Source organism: Xenopus tropicalis, chromosome 8 (assembly GCF_000004195.4).
Source record: "Xenopus tropicalis strain Nigerian chromosome 8, UCB_Xtro_10.0, whole genome shotgun sequence".
Classification (NCBI taxonomy): Eukaryota; Metazoa; Chordata; class Amphibia; order Anura; family Pipidae; genus Xenopus; species Xenopus tropicalis.
In genome coordinates this window covers 52,092,281-52,115,035 of record NC_030684.2, presented here as the reverse complement: position 1 = coordinate 52,115,035, position 22,755 = coordinate 52,092,281, and the positions used below count along the sequence as shown (strand labels likewise).

General features: G+C 40.3%; 2 protein-coding genes and 1 long non-coding RNA gene across 3 annotated transcripts in view; 2 read left to right on the top strand and 1 right to left on the bottom strand.

The window, feature by feature from the left end:
• lhfpl1 (LHFPL tetraspan subfamily member 1) overlaps positions 1-22,755 on the top strand; it is a 66,228-nt gene that overhangs the window by 29,823 nt on the left and 13,650 nt on the right. The window contains exon 3 of the mRNA XM_018096945.2: positions 16,679-17,386. Coding sequence (XP_017952434.2) covers positions 17,005-17,386 — 382 coding nt within the window. The 5' untranslated portion in view covers positions 16,679-17,004. The remainder of the gene's footprint in view (positions 1-16,678; positions 17,387-22,755) is intronic.
• Positions 2,935-4,651, bottom strand: LOC116406746. The gene is made up of 2 exons (XR_004219788.1): positions 4,563-4,651; positions 2,935-3,185 (listed from the first exon to the last, which is right to left on the bottom strand). It is a non-coding gene; the product is annotated as an uncharacterized LOC116406746 (long non-coding RNA).
• Positions 2,965-4,584, top strand: LOC108648385 (acidic leucine-rich nuclear phosphoprotein 32 family member B-like). The gene is made up of 5 exons (XM_031891538.1): positions 2,965-3,013; positions 3,192-3,224; positions 3,633-3,777; positions 4,284-4,315; positions 4,397-4,584. The coding sequence occupies exons 2-5, from the start codon at positions 3,209-3,211 to the stop codon at positions 4,564-4,566; spliced, it is 363 nt and encodes a 120-aa protein (XP_031747398.1). The 5' UTR covers positions 2,965-3,013; positions 3,192-3,208; the 3' UTR covers positions 4,567-4,584.

The window sequence follows — 22,755 nt, the reverse complement described above, 5'->3', positions numbered from 1 at the left end:
CCATAATGTTCCAGGGCCAGGGAAGAGGAGGTGCCAAGTTGTCACTGGGTAGGGCTATGATGCAGCGATTGATGATTGCCCGATCGCTATGTCAATGTCAGTGAGTCCTGCCCGGTTTTCCCAATATGGTAAACCGGGCAGGAGATTTTGACCCGGACAGCCTTTCCAAAAACCGGACTGTCCGAGTTAAAATCGGACAGGTGGCAACCCTCATTAGTGTGGTAAACTGCAACTCTTTGTTTCCCATGGCTCTCTCAGATACTTCCAATTACTTTACAAGAATAAGAAGCATGCTCGTGTATAAAATTTTTACATACTTTAATCTTATAATCACTAATATAATACACTCACAAACTTTTTTTTTTTGTCATTGCACCAAATAGAAGCACTTCTGTATCATTTGGATGAGTAACTTATTCGGAAGTGCAGTGGGGCATACATACTGTATTTATTTACCTCTTTTTCTTTTACTAAGTTGTACTACTCAACTCCTGCCACAATAGGAAGACCAGATCACTTGAGAATTCAGGGATATGTTCAAAAAAATCCAGCTAGCAGGGCTGAACTGATTGCAGTTTATTTTAAATGAAATAAGTGCTGCCTTGCAACATGTATTGGCTTGCATGGTATTCTGGGAGTTGTAGTTCAGTAACAAAGGTGTCACTATTTTAGTATCCGGTAACTGAAGATAAATTCTAGTTTGTGACATTTTTCAGAATGTGCTAAAGAGCTCAGTTTATATATATTTTTTTAGTAAAACTCTGCATGAATTAGGGCAGAATGTACAAATTTATATAACTGTCAAAGTAAATATGGGCCAGATTCAATTCGATGATAATTTATTATTTTATGGTTTATAACATGAAAACTTATGGGATATTCTATTTGAGGTGAAAACGCTTGCAATTCATTTCTAGTTTTCCCCATAGGCTTCAATAGAGTTTTCATGTAATGAACAGTTTTGGGGTTAAATCTGGCCCTATGACATTTAATTTACAGCTACTTCTGCCTAAAATCCATCCTGTTACCCTAACTAACTGATAAAGCATATATTGTGTGTGCATTAGACAAGAAATATGCTAAAAGTTCCTTGTCTAATCCAAATTTTATGAAACAAAGGGCCCAGTTTATATTTATTTTCTTTTAGTAACAACTATAAAGCCACTGCATGAATTTAGGTAGATTGTGCTCATTTAAATTACTGTCAAAGTAACTATGTATGAGACATTTCATTTACAGCTGCTTAGAAAGCCGCACCCAACTGTCACTAACAGTCTCAATCTCTGTCACATTGTGACATCATAATGCACTGAGGTGCAGTGAGAAAGGCATCTCAGATTTCTTGTCATAACTGATGAAGAGCACGATGGCGTTGTATTGGCCAATCATGTTGTTCATCTTACTTTTACTTTCTTTTAATTTAATTTATGGATCTATAATAATAGGTAAATAGATTTAAAGAGATAAGATAGATATTTGTTTTTGATGTAGTAATATTTTCAGGTTTTTTTTTTTTTTTAGATATGTTTAAATGTAAAGGTTTGCAGTTTGCTTTTAGAAAGTCTGCAGTGCTAGAGAATTTCTAACAATTATTATATATTTTAATATTAACTATTATGGATTCAATTATTAAACACTAGGGATCTGTTGGGAATTCTCAAATTTTTTGACAAGAAATATGCTAAATGTTCCTTGTCTAATCCAAATTTTATGAAACAAAGGGCCCAGTTTATATTTATTTTCTTTTAGTAACAACTATAAAGCCACTGCATGAATTTAGGCAGATTGTGCTCGTTTAAATTACTGTCAAAGTAACTATGTATGAGACATTTCATTTACAGCTGCTTAGAAAGCCGCAACAGTCACTAACAGTCTCAATTTCTGTCACATTGTGACATCATAATGCACTGAGGTGCAGTGAGAAAGGCATCTCAGATTTCTAGTCATAACTGATGAAGAGCACGATGGCGTTGTATTGGCCAATCATGTTGTTCATCATACTTTTACTTTCTTTTAATTTAATTTATGGATCTATAATAATAGGTAAATAGATTTAAAGAGATAAGATAGATATTTGTTTTTGATGTAGGAATATTTTCAGGTTTATTTTTTTAGATATGTTTAAGAAAGTCTGCAGTGCTAGAGAATTTCTAACAATTATTATATATTTTAATATTAACTATTATGGATTCAATTATTAAACACTAGGGATCTGTTGGGAATTCTGACATTTTTGACCTCTTCATAACTCAACATATTTAAACATTTTATAGGTTAACGATTTAGAAAAAAAATGTCTATGACATTAGAATACAGGTATGGGACCTGTTATCCAGAATGCTCGGGACCTGGGGTTTTTCCATAATTTGGATCTCCATAATTTTAGTCTGCTAAAAACAAATTAAATATTGAATAAACCCAATAGGATTGTTTTTATGGGGTGCCGTTTGTCCAAAGTACATTTTGGGATCAAGTACAAGGTTCTGTTTTATTATAAGAGAAAAAGGAAATCATTTTTAAAAATTAGAATTATTTGCTTATAATGGAATCTATGGCAGATAACCTTTCCGTAATTTGGAACTTTCTGGATAACTGGTTTCCGGATAAGGGATCCCATACCTGTAGTAAAAAAGTAATCTCATGTTTGCATTCTTAGCGCCATGGAGTCATGTAGGAGAATCATGTTGATAATTTTACTGCTGATCTTTATGGACACAATTTTAGGATCTATAATATTAGGTGCCAGATGGGTTTAAGAGTGCATTAAATAAGATACAAGAATTTTTCTCTAAAGTGACTTGTTTTCCTTTTTGCAGCAAGAAAAAAAACAAAAGAAACATATAATGACTATCCTGGTAAGTATAAAATTAAAACTTTTGAATACTCAGTCCCTATTGTTGTATTGCATAAACAGAACACACTGTAATACACAAATGAGGTGAACACTGTTGTTTTTCTTTATCTGCAGAAAATGAAGAAGCTGACTCTTCAAAGTTTTTAACAGTATTTAAAAGTAAGATCCAATTTACCCTGAATTTTTCCCTGAATGGCCTTTGTCTTTCTTAAGAGGCTGTCCATTAGTAAAGTGCAATATAGTTGCCAGTTATAATACAGTAACCGTTTATCTGCTGTTATAATAATTTGTAATTTGTGTGTCTGATTGTAATAACTGTTTTTTCCATTTCCTGTAGAAAAAAAAAAAGAAACGATGAAGGTTGAGCGAGGTAAATACATTGGTGCATAGTATTTAACATCTTCACCTGATGGTAACAAAAACATTTGGCAATTTCCTGCTACAAACAATGGCCCCACAGCATAGGCACATTCTTTCATATGTTTCTATACACATGTATGGTATTCTATACATAGCAGCCACTGTGGCAGCGCTCCCTCATTTAGTTGGAATACAGTTGGAATACATTATTGCTTCTCTAGCAGTACAATACATGGAATATACAGTGAAATTAATTCATCAGTTTACCCTGTGTTATGTACATTTGTTAGTGATATTGCAAAACTAATTTCCCAGAATGCCTAACACATCCAGTAACAATCTGTAGTTACCTAAAAATGTAATTTCTACTCATTCTCTTCATGTTTATTTTATAATATAATCTCTCATTTGTTTTTAGATTTTCTAAATGAGCTTGTTTTAGACCATGAGGACTTGAATAGAATGGAATCATTTAAAATAGTATCAGTGTTTGCAGTTATTTTTGCTGTCCTGCTTGTACAAGTTATACTTGGTACATACCTGTACAATCGTTGTACAAATCCGTGAGTATTGTTTTCCAGGGCAGATTTACCTTAAAGCTAACTTTCGGTATGATGTAGCTATTTGCATTCTAAAAAGTTTGCAGTTGCAGTATTTTTTTATTCCTTATGTTTTTTACATTTGGTTTTGCAGCTCTACAGCTTGGAACATGATCTGGTTTCTAGTGTCCCATGTCCCTAGCATGAATATGCGGTATAGATATAAAATAAAAATGACAATAACAATTTAGCCTTAGAATTCATCCACTTTCAGGCTGCTAGAGCCATTATCCCCAGCTACCAGATAGCATTTTAAATTTTAGACTGGACTAAGACAGAATTGAAAGGGAAACAGTTACAGAGAAATAATTACTATATTACTATAATTATATTACTATAATTAATATTATAAAAATAATTACTATTTGAAAATTTGAGATTGCCACAAGTTAAACTGCCCATTTAATAATTCTGTTGTATGCATATTTTATACGCAGTTATTAACTTCATACTTGTCTTTTTCCCTGCAGCAAAACTGATGGAGCTGTTGAAGCAGAGGAAGGTAAGTATTTCACATAAATATGGGAAGTAGAATAATGTATTCTTGGGGAGTGATACAAATTAAACAAGTGTTATCTTATAGGGCGTGTAGGAAAAGATGCAAATGCAGATGAAGAGGCAAGTAAGGAGGGAGATGAAGAGGTAGAGGAAGAAGAAGAAGAGGAAGAGGCAGAGGAGGAGACCGAGGAAGAAGAAGAGGAAGATGCTGAAACAGAAGGTAAATATTTTGGCAAAATGTTGTACTGTACCTGAAAGGTTATATCATGGGGTATATTAATATATATATATTTCACTGTTACAGGAGAGGACGAGGATTAAGCTGAACTCTTTAAAAACAGAGGATTCAGCCTCATCACAGCCAAGCCCTTCTGTTTATTATCACTTCAGAGCTTCCCTTAACCTCTACCTATAATGTAATCTTCACGTGTTTCTGCATTTATCCTTGTGCATAATGCCTCAGATTGAGACATCTGGAATTCTTCTTTTCTTCATATGAAAAAAGAACTTTAATATGAAATTGCCATCTAATGTACGTTAGATTTCCTGAGACTCTTTTGCCTCTAACTGTAAGAAAAAGCAGATGAAAAGAGAACATTATGAGATTCTATGCCATAGTCTTGCAAATCTACATCTAAATCTACATCTACGAGTGCTCATTTGGGCTGGAACAAAATATTGCACCGATTAGCCCTACAAGCAGCACTTCCAGCAAGAAGCATTTTGTGCACTTTTGTGACTGTGATCCAGTTAGGCACATGGTGTAGCGCATCGAGGGGCATCAGAGCAATCTTTGCACCTCGTAGAAGCACCTGACTGCTCTGGATGCATCAAGTATAGTTTCATATTTGCCTTGAAAATAAACATTTTTCTTTTAATAAAAAATATTTTATTATTTATCTTTCATGGTATAGGTGGGGGATAAGGTTATTATATCATAGCTTATAATAGAGTATTATTATTTTGAATATAAAAATTCTTAATCTAATTTCCTATATCCCCAAACAGTTAAAGAATCTTACTAAAGATTAAAAAAATAAAACAGTTATTTGTAAAATGTAATATTTTTACTCAAAGGAGAAAGAAATACACAGACTGGCAGGGGGGGGGGGGGATGCCGAAATGTTAGGAATCCCCATAGTGATTCTGGGCCAGTGCTTCTGTTAGCAGAAAACTGCACCGGCTCAGGCCAACTGAGAGCAAGTGATCCTCTTCCTGTGTCTGTCTTTGCGCAACATGTGCAGTACAGTGAAAAGATTTTAACAAAACACTTAAAACAAAAAAAAAGCTTGAGAAAGGGTCCGGAGTCCGGAATGTGGCTCATAAACAGTTGGGGACCCCTGTTCTAGGAGTAGCAAGTAGGAAGGTGAACTAGTAGTGATCACATGAGGAACCTCCACTCCAAGAATGGTGTATGATTGGGGGTAAAAGTAGTAGCTTGGTTAAGTTGCTTAATACACACACACAGGTATTTTACTAATTTGGCCAAATCTGACTGCTTAGATTGTTTGGCATCTGTGGCCACATTCAGCATTCCTCCAGACCCATTGAAAGAAAAATGATCTGGAATAGCCATCATTTGGACCCAAAGAACAGACCACTAGACCTCCATAAAACCGACCCATTACACCCCTTAGCTTTTGAAAGATGCAGCTGAAACCTAATCAAACATGCAGGCGGATTCCCCAGTTTGAATGTTGCTTGCCAGCTCTATGTCAACCACCTTTCGGTTATTTAACAGATTGCTGCACAGTTTTCCTAATAGTACATTGTAATAATGAACATAATAAGGATGGGCACAGGACTGCTTAGCTGAGCAGTGCCAGAAAATGTGTATTTAATTCTTCCAGCTTCCATTTTCAGGTAAAGTAAAGTCAGAACTGTGTCTTTCAGGAGTGAAATTTTTCACTTTTTCCGCTAGAATTTTGGACCCTTTCATGCCTAAAATTGTAATATTTTTATAGCTGGCATAGTTTAAAGGTCTGAAAAAAAAAATCTACGTTAAACTAAATTTTGGTAGGAGAATCATTTTGATCATCCTACCTCTAGGTTTCAAGAACTCAGCGCTTGGGTCTATAACCTTAAGCACAAGCTAAAAATATATAAAATACTGGAGCTCTTTGCAAGATCAATTTTCCCACAGAGTAATTGTCAGGACAGCAAAAGTCTCTTTAAGAAATATTACTTTTAGTCAGCCAGCAGTAGTTAATAAAAACAAAAGCAGTTTCTTTCAATAAACAGATTAAAACAAGAAAGTAGCTTTCAGCAGCAGAATAACACTAAGATATAGAAGGATTACAGACCTCTTGTTAGGTAAAAGTGTGTGTACAAGTACATAGACTTCTAAATGTTCAGTTCATGAACTTTGCTCTGGGCTTTCCGTCATACTCTCATATTTTCTCTAAGACTTAGTCAAATGGACCAGCCAGGGTTTTAAGGCCTCTTGGTTAGTCAGCTGTAGCACAGCTAGTCAGTCTAGAGCACTTACACTGCTACAGGCCTCATACAAGTAAAGCTGACCATATACATTAAATCTCAGCTTTTAAACGGTATACACAGACAAGGTTGCCATCTGAAATCTTGGGGCCCCATACATTGGATCATAATTGTCACTATGTGGGGATTTGCATCGAGGGTCACATCAAATCGCAGATGCGGTCCATGATCTGACCGGAAAATCAAACCTGCCCAATTGATATCTAGTTGATTTTTGGCTAGATTTCACTTAGGTAGTCCAATCAGAGCAACCTATACATGGGCAGATAAGCTGCTTAAATCTGCCCCTGTATGGCCACCTTTATTTGTCTAGGGTCCCCCATGAACAAAATCTTTGACCGTGCCCTGTGTGTGCTCTACACAAAAGATCAACTAGCAGTTGTGTTTTAAAAAAGTTTGCAATTTGTCTTTTTTGTCATTTTCATGAACTCTGTAGTTGGATTTATAATAATAGGTACCAGATGTTGTTTAAACTGATATAGATGAGATACAGCTGCCCTTTGCAAGAGACATTTTGAGTGAAAGTATTTTTTATTTTGCAGACGAAACTAAATGTTAGTAATTTTATAGGGAACTCAATTTAACAATTAAAAGAAAATCCACTTTTAGTCAAGGTATTGTTAGTCTGAATTCCTTTGTGTCGGTATCAGAAAGTGTCAGAAAGTCAACTCATATTTGTATTCATAGCGCCATGGAGTCACATAGGAGAATCATGTTGATGATTTTACTGCTGATTTTTATGGGCGCAGGTTTTGGATCTATAAAAATAGGTACCGTGTATCATTATTAATAGATAAGAAATAAGGTCATGTGTCTCTAAAGTGACGCAGAAGAAACAGAAAGTGACTATCCTGCTAAGTATAAAATTGTGAATTTTGTATGCTCAGTAGGGATGTAGCGAACATCGCCAAAAATGGTCGCGAACCCGTTCGCGGACTTTCGGCAAAACTCGCGAATATTCGCGAACTTTGCGAACCCCATAGACTTCAATGGGAAGGCGAACTTTAAAACCTAGAAAAGCCATTTCTGGCCAAAAAACTGATTTTAAAGTTGTTTAAAGGGTGCCACGACCTGGACAGTGGCATGCAGGAGGGGGATCAAGGGCAAAAATTTCTTTGTACTTTTTACTTTGTAAAAAAAAAACGCCAAAAAATAACGCCACAAAAAACCGCAAGCTATTCCTATGTATTCGCAAAGGCGAAAAAACGCAGCGGAAAAACCCGAGGCAAAAAAAACGCGGCGCAAAAAAAAAGTGGCAAACCCAAAATGGCGAACATCGCCAAAAGTTCGCGAACTTGCCAACACCCGATGTCAGCGCGAATTAGTTCTCCGCCGAACAGTTCGCTACATCTCTAAAGGTGGCCATACACGCACCGATATTATCGTACGAAACCTCGTTTCGTACGATAATCGGTGCGTGTATGGCATGTCAGCGAGCCGACCGATATCGCAGGAAGCTGCTGATATCGGTCGACTCGCCGATCGGCCAGGTTAGAAAATTTTGATCGGGCGCCATAGAAGGCGCCTGACCAAAATTCTCCCTTCAGAGCTGAATCGGCAGAAGGAGGTAGAAATCCTATTGTTTCTACCTCCTTACCTGCCGATTCAGCCCTGAATGGTGTGTGGCGGATCTGATGATGTTTCGTGCGACCGACGGTCGTACGAAACATCGTGAGATCGCCACGTGTATGGCCAGCTTAATGCTCAGTCCCTATTGTTATACCGTATATACAGACTGTAATGCATAAATAAGTCAATTATTGTAATTCCTATTGGATGTAGTTCTTTACATTTATTAACACTGAAATGTTTAGTTTTTAGCTGCAGAAAACTCAACAGCTGAATCCAGTAGATTGTAACTAAGTAAGCAAATTCAATTTACCTATAAATTCCTATGAATTCACCTGTTGAAAGTTGTTAGTTCTTTTTGGCTAATGCTACACATAGGGGCACATTTACTTACTCACGAACGGGCCTAATGCGTCCGATTGCGTTTTTTTCGTAATGATCGGTATTTGGCAATTTTTCGGAAAATTGTCGCGACTTTTTCATTGCCATTCCGAATGTTGCGCAAAATCTGGCGATTTTTTCGTAGCGTTACTACTTGCGCGACTTTTTCGTAGCCTTCGCGCCGAGTACGAAAGATTCGGATTCATTCAAGCTTCAGTATGGTGACTTTTCTTGGGCCAGGTTGGAGCTGCAGGGTGCCATTGAGTCCTGTGGGAGGCTTCCAAAATCATGCTAAGTCTGAAAGTTTCGCCCACCGCTTACGAGCGCGCAATACGAAAAAGTTGCGACAAGATACAAGCGCATCGTACGAAAAACTCGCGTTTTTTCGCGCAAATCGTATTGGTAACGAAAAAGTCGCGACAATTTCCGAAAAGTCGTAAAGGCGCCGAAAAAAACGCAGAAAAAAAATGCTGCTACCTGTGCCTGCACCCAAATGCATGAAATACGCTCAGGTGCAGGCACATGTAGCCAATATCCGCCAACGCGTTGGGCCTCATTGATTGATACGCTTATTGTACTGCAACAATTGTAAGTGCAACTTTTATGTATTGAACTATTTACTTTTGATTTTACACTAGGGGAGTGCGCTTCTCTGTTTTCATGTGTTTATTGGTTGCAGGGACAAATATGCAGGGACAGCAAACACATACTCATGCAGTGCCTTCTGTGTATTTCTCTTTAAACTAACATCTCTATGGAAGCCATTGTTTTCAGATGTGTGCCTTTCTTACCCTTGGGACCCACAATGCCTTTTTTATGTCAGAGGATACTGGGCCCCAACATTTAGAGGAGCCAAGGGTAAGAAACAGGTTAGTGATGCCATATACAGGTATGTGACCTATTATCCAGAATGCTCAGGACCTGGGGTTTTCCAGATAAGGGATCTTTCCGTAATTTGGATCTCCATAACTTAAGTCTGCTAAAAATCATTTAAATATTGAACAAACCCAATAGGACTGTTCTGCCTCCAATAAGGATTAATGATCTCTTAGTTGGGATCAAGTACAAGGTACTGTTTTATTATTACAGGAAAAAAGGGAATCATTTTCAAAAAATAGAATTATTTGTTTATAATGGAGTCTATGGGAGATGGCCTTTCCGTAATTCGGAACTTTCTGGATAACGGGTTTCCGGATAAGGGATCCCATACCTGTACCATGATACAATCATAGTTTTAAGAACCATGCAATTCATCCCTTCTATTAATTTAGAGTACATTTTCCCTTTTCCAAAGATACACCACTATTGGTTCACTGCTAATTAACCTATGCAAATCAGTTTTACAACTGAAGTGCTATCCATATCTGTATGTTTTTAATATTGTTGGTATTTTTTCAAGTTTTTCTATCCCATTAAATACATACTAGAGCAATAGTCAGATTTGGAATAGTAACATTTTGTTGTTGCCAGGTTGTGCCCAGGTTAATTTCTCTCCATTAGCATTAGCCATACTGGCTGCCCATTTCCCTGGCACAGTACTGTATGGGAAGGGCAGATTCCCTGGAGTGAACTTTAGAAGCTCTCAGTCGCTTTCTCCCAGCTACTGACTGGATCCTGCTCCTGGTATACTCCACCCTTTCTGTGCAAAGTATATGAAAAGCCTTGGCTAATATTACATACAGAATGGGATACAGAATGCATGCAGGAGAATATTCTGCTGCTGAACTAAGAACATTCTGTTGCAGGTAGGATTCATTCTGTACATTCTCAATTTGTCTCTTTGCCCTGCTTGTCTGAAATGCCTTTACAATGGATAAATAGGATTATTTAAAAATGTATTTCTGTTTACAAAAGCATCTAATTATGAAAAATGTCTCCTGCTCAGACAAAGGAAGATTTACCTTTAAATCCATAGCTTATTATAAGGTGCCATCCTCTGTGTGCAAGGAAAACAAAAATGTATAGATTCTGGATTAATTTAAATATTATCTGTCCTGTCGCACTAAATCAAGTTGCACAGAAAGTGTATTGGCATTTTTATGATGAAAGTTGCTGTCAATAACTGCTTCTCCATTGTGCTGTGATAACTAACAACAGAATGGGAAGAGATACCTGTTTTACTACTCTATCTGTTATCACAATGATCATCTGACACTTATTAGTAGCAAAAATCTATGGTGTAGAATTTTGCTTGATGATTTCAGATGGAATTCTGATTTACATTAGTAAAACAGATATATCTCTACTATGATCATGTCATTACTCATCACAGAAGAATGGCATAATGGTTCTATATGAAGGTAGTTAATGGTAACTTTCATGATAAAAATTGCTGCAATATTGCCAAATGACTCTGCTATGTACTGTAGTAGCATGTTTGCCTAAGTGCCTTGGGTTGTAGGCAGTAGCATGGATCTCTCTGTAATGCAGTGATTATGAAAGTGTGGATCTTATGCTATTGCTGAACTACAGCTTCCCGCATTCCCTGCCCATGCTGGCAGCACTTACAGGGAAGAGGGAAGCTAAAGCTCTCGGCTAGATACAGAAAGCAGAACAGCTGCAACTGTGGGTGTATGTTATTATATTATAATATAATATATTATTTTCTGGAGTCACCACACCTAGTGAGATCAGGACCCTAAAGCCCTGCCCAGGTGTGGCAGCAAATGTCATGCCAATTCCCACTGACTTCATACAGATTATGTAACAAACACCAAGGCACATACATCTGCACAAATAGTGAGTTTGCTCTTGTACAAACACAAAAATGGCGACAAGAATTTGTGTGAGGCCTGCTGTTGTAGCTATAGGAAGACAAATTATCAGAGCTGTGAGTAAATTACTTTGTATTTCACATGCTTAACAATCATGGGACCTTCATGTTAAATGTATTAGATGCCTTAAGGCATGGTGTTTTCAATTGTAGCATGTAAGGGTAATCTAACTTGTAGTGGGATGGAGCTGCTTTACCCCAATAGCACAGTGCTAATAAACATTGAAAGGAATTGTTCAGTGTGAAAATGAAACTTGGTAAATAGATAGGTTGTGCAAAATAAAAAATGTTTTCAACATAGTTAGGCAAAAATGTAATATATAAAGGCTGGAGTGAGCAGATGCCTAAAGTAATAGCCAAAATTCAACCCGCCTTTGCAGATCTCTAACCTGTTTAAAGTCAGTAACCAATCAGTGACTTGAGGGGGGACATATGGGACATAACTGTTTGCTTTTGAATCTGACTTGTGTGCTAAGAATGAAACACAAACTGACTGAACAGTTATGTCCCGTGTCGCCCCCACTCAAGTCACTGACTAACTAAAAGGTTAGAGAGCTGAAAGGAGGAAATAGAGTTCTGGCTATTATGTTAGACATCTACTCGCCCCAGCCTTTATAGATTACATTTTTGGCTAACTAACTATGCCAACAGTTACTACCTTTGATGGTAGCATTAGGGTTCGGGTAATCATGGGTGTAGGGCAATGACATTAGGGGCGTTGCAGTAAAACCATGGAGGCAGATTTTTATCTGTGTTTCATTCAAAAATGGATAGACAATATTGAACCCTTAAAGCTAAAGAAAAAAACAGGCTGTTTAATTTGAAACCCCAAATATGCCTGACCGGGTGCTGAATTCTCTAAACAAGAGGGGCCCAAGCTGCTTTCCAGGGAGGTCAAATCCTTAAAGAAGAAGGTAAAAACTAAGTAAGCTTTATCAGAAAGCTCTATGTAAATACAGCCATAAGCACTCACAGAACACTCACAGAAATGCTGCACTGAGTTCTCTATCAAAAGAAACAGGATTTATTGTCTGTTTGTTTTCCTGTGCCAGGGTCTGCGCAGCTCTCTCCCCTCTCCTGCTCCCCCCTCCATCAAGAATGCTAATAACTCCCTCCCCCCTCTTAGGAATGTGTGATCTGAGCCAATCAGCATAGTCTCACGAACTGCGCATGTATAGCAGTCTTGGTCTTGGTCTTGGTGCAGGAGCGAGGCATTATAGGAATTTTCTTTACAGAGCTCAGCGTTTTTTGTTTTTTTTTCCTATGAGGCTTCTGATCATCTGAGTGGGAGAAATATGGGGAGACTTAAGGGCACTATTGAGAGAACTGAGATTGACTGTTTATTAGCCTTTCCTTCTCCTTTAATATAATCCTCCTCAAAACTGCTGGCTGCCCTTACAATATGCCATAACTACTCAACAGTAAGGACTGGACTTGGCTCTCACCTGTGCACTTCCATTGAGGTATACAACCTCAGGCCTTTGGCCCCTGTAACATCACTCCAGCCAAAGTGGATTTTCTTAATGTTAAACACATTATTTTTACTGCAGGTCAGGTTCCAAGGCTTTAGCCCTTGTAAAATGAGTTATGACACATATTCTTTCTCTGACCTTTACTGGCCCACCTATAAGACCTATGCCGGCAAAAAGGCTAAGTGATCGCGCTGTCCCAGTTCTTAAGTTTTAAGCATTTTTTTTATGATGCACAGGAATCACGTCATAGGTTGTGATGAAGAAGGGTCAGGGGAGGATGCAGCTTGTTCAGGGGAAGGGATGAGTGTGCAGGCTGCAAACTCCCCTGTATGTAGGAAAAGAACCGATTTTGGTAAAGTACTTTCTTTTTCTAATTCGGGATTTTTAGAAGGGGGGAACATAGTGATCATTTAGGGAAAATATTTTAAAGTAAGGTTTCCTTTATATATATATTTTATAGTCATTTCCAATTTTGGTCATGAGGGGCAGAATGGTACAGGGAATTACCCTTGTTAGGAAACTTTTAGTAGCAAGAGGTTCCCTGAGTACCAGACACAGAAACTGACCCCTTTTATCCCACCAGGATGGTGAGATAGAAGGGGTCAGTTTACCTGCAGTTCATGGTTGGAGGCTATGCCATAAAGTACATCACTGTTGACAAGAAAACTTGCATGATCAATTCTCTTAGCACTTGGCTCCATGTTACTGTATCAGCCCTGTGATTGGTGCTGCTATGACACAATCACAGAGCCTCAGTGGCATGACATAGCTATAACTCTTGCTTTGGAAGCTAATAAAGAGCTTGCAGTATAGTTCCTTTCACTCTTAAATTTATTATGCTGTAAGCCAGATGGAATGACTGGGCGTGGGTCTCCAGGAAGGAGTTTATCCATTACTACTGAGTGGCAGCTCCCATAGTTTCTGGACACACATTCAACCTACTCTTGAGGGTGATCCAAAAAAAGAATGGCTACTCTGCTCACTTATACATACTGTAGCCCACCCTAGGGTATGGCTTGATGTACTGTAGTTGTGACTGTGGTGACACCCCAAAGATTCCCAGTAAATACCAACGCAAACAGGAAGTAAACCCAGATTTATTACACAGAAACTGGGCTGAAAATGAGTTAGAAAAATGAAATGCAGATAAATGCAGAAAGTATGAACAGGCAGAAATGGCAATTACAGTGCAATGAAATGTAAACCGCACTAGCAGTTAAGTTCTAACAACAAAGTAAATAAACACTTTAAATTTTTTGGGAGCTCCCCTAATGTCCTATAAGCCGGCAGCGTTGGGGCCCTTAAACAACAATTTACATCCAGGATGCTTGAACTTTTTTTTATTATAGCTTCAAATGTATACTGTCACCATTATCTGTGATTCTAAGTAGTGTTTTCACTGTAATCCACTTGTGTTGATCAGTAATAATAGTCCCACAGGGGCTTGGTGCAGTCTGTATCTCCTGTGACAACTGACACAGATTGTTCCTCCTGTAAAGTCTGTGAGGAAGCTATATTGTACAGGATATCCCAGTGTTACTGCTGCTGCACCAGTTAGATATATATATGTTAGTTACCTGTATGTCAGTACTGTGGCACACTTACTACTGAGATGTGAGACAGGAAACTTGTTTGGGACCGCAGGTCTCCCCTCAGTGCTGAGCTGGTGAGTAGGAATGGCGCTGGCAGGATTCCAGTCAGCTTCCCAAACTGCGCAGGGGGGATCTCTGTCACTGTCTTCCATGTAGCATCCACACATACTCTGGCCTTTAGCAGAGATCTCTGGCAGCTCTCCACCCCCCAGGTCCTCAGATCCACTTCCTCCCTTCTTCCTCTTCCTTTTTGGAGCACATCCTCTCCAGAGCATTGCCTTTTGGGATCTGTAGTCCCTTCATTCCCATTACTATAAATACTGCTGCAGTCCTTATATCAACAGTGGAAATCCAAATAAAGCAGGAAAATAAGCTTATTTTCAAGGAAACCAGCTGGGCTACAATACTAAAGGGGGAACCAGCTGACACTCCTATAAGCAATGTGATATCAATCCACCCGCTGGCTATGACATCAAACATACCTCCCAACATTTGGGCAAATTTTTGACCACACCCACTTTTGTGGCCACGCCCCAATTACCACACCCCATTTTAAAAAAAATACTCCTTTTATATAGATGAAATGGCGGGATCAGACGCAAATATGCTATTCCCTCATACTGTACTACCTAAGGAACACAATATAGCAAGTCCTACATTAAAATACAAATATAGAGAGAAGGCAGTCAGTTATAAGTGAGTTCTAACTATGTACCAGTTTTGCCCCCCATACACACTAGCCCCCCATACACACTAGCCCCCCATACACACTAGCCCCCCATACACAGTAGCCCCCATACACAGTAGCCCCCCCATACACAGTAGCCCCCCCATACACAGCAGCCCCCCCATACACACTACCCCCATATACAGTAGCCCCCCATAAACAGTGCCCCTATACACAGTAGCCCCCTCATACACAGTACCCCCATACACAGTAGTCCCCCATAAACAGTGCCCCCTATACACAGTAGCCCCCCCATACACAGTAGCCCCCCATACACAGTACCCCCCATACACAGTGTCCCCCATACACAGTAGCCCAACCATAAACAGTGCCCCCTATACATAGTAGCCCCCCCATACACAGTACCCCACAGGCGCTCTGCCTTCTTCTACGACTTCTCTCCTTATGCGGCGGTGCCAGGCCCTTTTATAAGGTTGCGCCCCGTGCGTAATGACGTCACGCGTACGCACGGTGCGCAACCTTATAAAAGGGCCTGCGCTCTGTACAAGGAGCCGCATAACGAGCAACGCCGCAGTAGAAGCCGGAACGTCCGGCTCCAGCCAGCGCCATCCTGCTGTGCTGGCTAGTTCCATGAATGTCCCGCAATGCGGGACATTCATGGAACTATCCGGGACAGCGGGATGCACCATAAAAAGCGGGACTGTCCCGCGAAAAGCGGTACAGTTGGGGGTATGCATCAAATAATAAAGATGTACATATACACTTAGGGGCATATTTATCATGCTGTGAGAAAATTCGCCACACGTCGCCAGGCTTCGCGTGTAAAAACGGCATAAAATCGTCGTAATTGTTTTACGCATTTTTTCTTCCACCGGCACTTATGGAAAATAACTGCGTAATATCTGGTGTAATATCCGGAGTTCAGATGGCGATCTTTTACACAGCTTTTTACTCCCTTTTTTCTGCGAATTAGTTTTACACAGCATAATAAATATGCCCCTTAATGGATGCCCAGCAGCACAGAGTGAAAAAAAAAAGAATTTGAAAAGTATATATTAGTTACCAAGCTAGACCTACAATTCTATATGTGTATTGGTTAACATAGAGCAAAACTTCTGTAACAAGGCATATTTGTGTTGATTGGAATCAGAGACTGTGTGATGAATGTTGGCAAGCTCTCACATGTTAGACAAAACCATGTGTAAAACACAGAATTTCACTAATGTAATCCTTTCATTCTCATATGCAACATAGGAAAGGTGTTACCTATCATTACAAATGATGCTGGAAGGGGGTATGTGAATATCTTTTACTACCAGCAATTATGCTAAAATTCACTTTCCTCCAGTGCATAGAGTGTTCCAACCTGCTGTGTCCTTATTCTGTCCCCTGACAGGAAGAAAACATTGCAATAAAAGTGTTTTATAGGAGAGTGTGGGAGAGATGAGCTGAGCTCCTGTCTCCAAGACTGTGCATGTTCCGGCCTCCCAAGGGAAAATACATTTATGCCTCAGGATGTGTTCTAAGCACCACAGACTCGGTCCAAGTCTCAGGCATGACATTTTAGAAGAGGGAAATACATTAAAGACTGTTGTGCAACATTATCAACAGGCAGTGGAAAATTTGTGGCAGCCATAAGCGAGTTCCCTGAGACAGCTAACTCTTGCTTCGTGCACTCGAAGAAAGCCAGCATCATTGTACTCTTACTATCAGCTGTGAGGGATGGCAAGTAGTCTGACCCAAACTGGAGCTGTCTGGGCACTTCTTTCTATGCTCTGCGCAGCTCTGTGCAGCACAAGTTTCTTTATGCCCTACTGGCTGTTTGGCTTCCAGATGGGCAAACCGGTTTCCTTCAGCTCATTCCGCAGATGCACATATCCCACCCAAACTGGGGAAGAGAGTGTGGTGATGGTGGAGGAGTGTGGAAGATATGCCAGTTTCCATGCCATTCCCAGTCTATCCTGGCAGATCTCTACCTTGGTAATAAGCATTGGCTGTACCTTGCTCCTTTTGGTGTCCCTGGCTGCAGTTTTGGGCTGTTGTATTAAAGACCTAATTTCCAGAATGACAGGACGGTTGTTAGGAGCAGCGCAGTTTGTTGGAGGTAAGGAGAGCAGTTACATTTTATTTCTTCTGGAGAACAATCATTTTGAATCCTATATTAGGCTAATGCCCCATGGAGAGATTAGTCACAATCGATAAATCTCTGCTACCATGAGCGACTAATCTCTGCGAAATGCCTTTCCACCGACAACAAAGTGAACCTTTGTCTGCAGGAGAAAACTTTGCGACTTCAGAAAAATTAAGTGACGCATATGCCTTTCCACTGGCGATTCACTTTGTTGCCGGTGGAAAGGCATTTCGGAAAAATTAGTCACTTGCGGTAGCAAAATTTATTGAGGGCGACTTATCTCTCCCTGCGGGAATTTGCCTTATTCATATATTTACATTAGTGAGGGTAAATCCTTTAGGTTTTATCTGCTCACACACAACACCACTTCTTTCATTAAAGATGAAGATGCTGGTGTCTCACTGAGCGTGTTAGTCGTCCGAGATGTCTCTGCTTTCACAGGCAGCTAACCGTTCCAAAATGCCTTGTTACCTTCTATATCTGTCCCAGTGTATGAGAATTTGCCAGAGGGGAAGTAGTTAGGAAAAGAACCTTATCTCATAGGAACCTAAAGGTGGCCATACACGCTTTTTAAAAAGCAAGTTCCAGCGACAACTCGCTTGTTTTGTCTCTACATAGAGAAGAATATAAATCTCCAGTACCTACTATGATTCTACTTCAAATTGCTTATCACTCCGAATCGCTATGAGACCCTTTTCCGAGCGATTTTACAAAGAAAGCATTGTCATTCAAAACTAATGGAATCGCTCAAAGGAAAACCCACTGAGTGGGAATTCACTGCTATTTCCCCATTGCACTGAATGTAATTTATAATTGTGGGTGGGGAATATGACACCTGGATTTGTGGGAAATAGAATTGTTCCATTGTTGAAATCTCTAGTAATCTCTTTTTAGGAAAAGACTAGCGACTTGTAGCTGGAACTTACTTTTTAAAAATCGCAGCGACTAAATCTCCCCATGGGACATTAGCCTAAGGGCTCTGGTACACGGGGAGATTAGTCGCCCGCGGCAAAACTCCCTGCTCGCGGGCGACTAATCTCCCCGAGTTGCCTTCCCTCTGCCATCCCACCGGCGAACATGTAAGTCGCCGGCGGGATGGCAGACGCGGCGGCGCGATTTCGCCGAAAAAGACTCGCGAGGCTTTTTCGGCGATTTCCCGAAATCGCCCCGCCGCGTCTGCCATCCCGCCGGCGACTTACATGTTCGCCGGTGGGATGGCAGAGGGAAGGCAACTCGGGGAGATTAGTCGCCCGCGAGCAGGGAGTTTTGCCGCGGGCGACTAATCTCCCCGTGTACCAGAGCCCTAAAAGCCAGACAGTCACTAATCTTCCCACAATTCCATGTTAATATTGAAGCTGGTCCACATTGATTAATGGAAGTTATTTATATTTAAATGTTTGATTTTGTTTAAAACCATTATTTTTTTTAGTTCTGAGCAGTATTTTAGGGCTCTGGCACACGGGGAAGATTAGTCGCCCGCGATTAACTCCCTGTTCGCGGGCGACTAATCTCCCCGAGTTGCCTAGCCCTGCCATCCCACCGGCGAACATGTAAGTCGCCGGCGGGATGGCAGACGCGGCGGGGCGATTTCCGGAAGTCGCCGAAAAAGACTCGCGAGGCTTTTTCGGCGATTTGCGCGAAATCGCGCCGCCGCGTCTGCCATCCCGCCGGCGACTTACATGTTCGCCGGTGGGATGGCAGGGCTAGGCAACTCGGGGAGATTAGTCGCCCGCGAACAGGGAGTTAATCGCGGGCGACTAATCTTCCCCGTGTGCCAGAGCCCTTAGAGGGCTGGGGAGATAAATTCACATGGATTTATGAGCCAAGCCTGTGTCTAGCCGGTACAGATAACATCATATAAGCTGCAGCTTGCAATCTGTACCAACAGTGATACTGTAATAGCAACAGAGATTAGGATAAAACACTTCCCTGCTTCCCAGATCTAAATCAGAACTGTAATTGTGTTAATCAGGCGACTGCATTTGTTGCTGCCACTCAGTACAACTGATAAGCAAAATGAAACTCTCAATAGAGCTGAAATAAGCACTAGCTGACATAGAGAGAGTGCATGGTAGTGACCTGGCAAATGGCAAAATATGCTCATACCTAGTGATACGCAAAACTGGCCCCTTTGGCGTCATCAAAAACATCTCAAAATGCTAAAAGTTTGCCAAATGTATTGAAGTCAATGGGAATGCAAAGTTACATTGCAGTGAAGCACCTATCCACTATGCTACAACTGTTCATTAAAAAAAAGCCTCCCATGTTGCCAATTTATTCAAAACATGGCACCCAGTCAGCTCCTTACATAGACAGTGGAGGGCTGGGTGGGTTCTGATTGGTTGATGTGAAAGGCAAAGAGTGCATAATAATGATGTTGCCCCTTTTTGTCTAGAGGTTTTTTGGGTGTAAAACCCCACACTTTCACAGCTGCTGAAAACTTTAATTTACCAACAAATCTTCTAGGTGAAAAAATTTGTGATTTCCTAGTTTAAGGAGATGTGGCTCTTTTCACCTTAACTCTTTTAACCACTTAACAACTTGCAATAGCGTAACTATAGAGAAAGCAGACCCTGTGGGGGGGCCAGCGAACAGGGAGGGAGGTCAAGACCATAGGATCCGCTTCCTCTATAGCTATAAAGCCCCTCTTCCCCAGCCACTCTCCTAATAGCAAGTGGGGAGGAAGGATATAGGCTGGCGGGGGGCAGAGAGTGGGATGATGGGGGGCCTGGAAAAGATCTCGGTTCAATGATTTTGCAGGGGGCCCCACACACTAGTTTCTCCACTGAACACTTCTTTACCTAGCTCAGTCATTATGTATTCCAAGCTTCAACTTGCTGTAGTGAGTTCCTTTATTTGCTGTTATATGTTCATTTCATTTACCATGTAGCTAACAGTTTGGCACAGAGGTGTTTATATATAAATATATATATACAGTATTTATGACTTGATTAGGTAATCAATGTTTTTCTCTCACTCCATAGCTGTTTCTTTAAATATTCTGGTACATTTATAGTTAAATGAGTGACCTAAGCGTCTCTCAGATAAGGGAGTGCCCTTGACTTACTTAGCAGGAAACGTATTGATTACTGATTAAATTATTGAAAAATACAATACCCTGTTAAAAGGCAGTTGCTCTGGTAGAATAAGTGTTTGTGCGAGCCTGTCTGTAATGCACAGGATCTATATATCCCAGGTTTGCATCCGAGAATGAATATCATCAAATGATAATTGCAGCTCTGGAAACAAGGGGAAAAAATACCGTTTTACAGTTTATGGAACTTTAATACCCCATTATACAGTTTGGTTAAGAAAGGTGTAATATGTTTAGTATGTGTAACCTCTATTTCAGCTCAATAGCTGCCCTTCCAGACTAGTACCAGTAGAACATGGGTTACACTGTACTCTTTCACATAGAATGGGCCTTCGCTAAGTGGAAGAGGAAGGTGAGGGTGTTGTGCAGCTACACCTCTCTTGCTGCTATGCAGAAAAATGAAAACAGAGGGCGCCATAAATTATTGCAAACAACAAAATAACAAGTGTTTACTGAACATCCACAGGGTTACGCTTTTCAGAGGCCAGTGGTACAGGCAACACCACATACAGGGCCTGATTCACTAAAGGGCGATAAAACGTGCGCTATTTTTATTGTGCGCTAAAATTTTTACCGCGGCTTAATTTTGGCAATTTTTCGCACGATTCAATATAAGCATACTCGCGCTTTTTTACGCGCGATATTGCATTCGTTATTTAACTCGCGAAGACTATTTCAATGCGGTATTTGCTGGTACATGTGCTAAATTACGCCCGCGAATAGTCACCGCATATGAATGGTAGCTTAGAAATAGTGTATAAAAATTGTCGCCGCATATAAATGGTGTATATAAATATTAGCCACATTTAAATGGTAGCATATAAATGGTATCATATAAATAGTAGATGCTTATAAATAGTAGCCACTAGTGATGAGCAAATGTGTTCTGGTTCTCTTTAGAAAGATCCACGAAACGGCAAACATGTTGTGCGGGCAAAAAAATTGTTGCTGTGACTATTATTTTTTGACGCTTGTATAAATTTTTGTATGTGCGGTGAATTTTTGCGTGGCAAATTTTTTCATGCGTTTTGCCATTGGCGGATTGTTTAGCGAAACGCATGAAAAAATCCGCCGCAAAAAAATTCAACGCACGTCCAAAAATTCACTGCGAATCCATGCCTGGCGAAACATTTCATCACTTGTAGCCAAATATAAATAGTCGCGCAAATGAACGCACGCCATGTTAGCCATACACGCCAATACTTGCAGAAAATTACTGTATTAAAAATGAACATTTCGCTGCAAACTGGCAGCTGCGTCACTCTAGGGGAAACACAGACTTGAATAAATAACACTGTAAGTCCATATTTTATTGCAAAAAATAATTTACTGTACTTTTGTATAATTTTTCGCCTGCCTGTAGTAGGTGTTAATTTTCGCATAGCCGAATGCGATATTTAGCGCGCAAAAGTTATAGTGAATCATGCGATCGTATTCTTTTCAGCGCGGAAATTAACGCATGCGGTAAAACTAGTGCGAGAAATAACCCATGCGAAAATGGCGATTTTTCGCACGCGATAATACTATGGTGAATCGCGAGCAAATTATTTTGCGTTTTTTAACGCAAAAAAGCGTGCGATAATTTTTATCGCACTTTAGTGAATCAGGCCCACAGAGTGTTATACATACTGACACTCTCCTAAGGACAGATTTGGCAAAAATCTCACTTCACCTCTGCGACACACCCTGTAGTGGATCCCCTCAGGGAATTCTCTATCCTGATTCCCTATTCACTGGGATCCCTACACTACAGGCAATGTGGCCTGGGAGAGATACTTCCAAAACTGCCAGTCCTATGTAGATCTGCTCTAACTGCCTTACACCCCTAGAGTGATACTATAAAGGGAGCTACACCTGCCACTATCTAATGCCTCATTCATGGGGCCCTGTTCACCGACTTCAACTGGGCCCGTGCCCTGGGCTCACAGCAACATCCACCCTGTTCCTCAGGTGGAAGCAAACAGGAAGATGCCACTCCTTTCCCAGCACTATACCAAAGTGAGGCAGGAAGTGGTCACTCTCCCTGCTAGCCAATAGCACACTTATGTTAATGAACTTACTTAGATACATTCCCTTCTGCCCAGCAACTAAGAGAACTGAACCTGTAGGCCATTTAACCCTATGGGTCCCTACATATGTGTGACATACAAGGCTCTTGGTAATCCGTCTGGGCCGGGAGTTTTTCCAGCATGATTGATTCAGCCACTGTAAGGTCAGTAATAGGAGTGTTTAAAAGAGCCTGTTCTGG

Coding starts and splice junctions, on each gene's coding strand:
- LOC108648385 (XM_031891538.1), top strand. Junction 3,778..4,283: donor TACAATCGTTGTACAAATCC/GTGAGTATTGTT, acceptor TTTTCCCTGCAG/CAAAACTGATGGAGCTGTTG. Junction 4,316..4,396: donor AGCTGTTGAAGCAGAGGAAG/GTAAGTATTTCA, acceptor GTTATCTTATAG/GGCGTGTAGGAAAAGATGCA.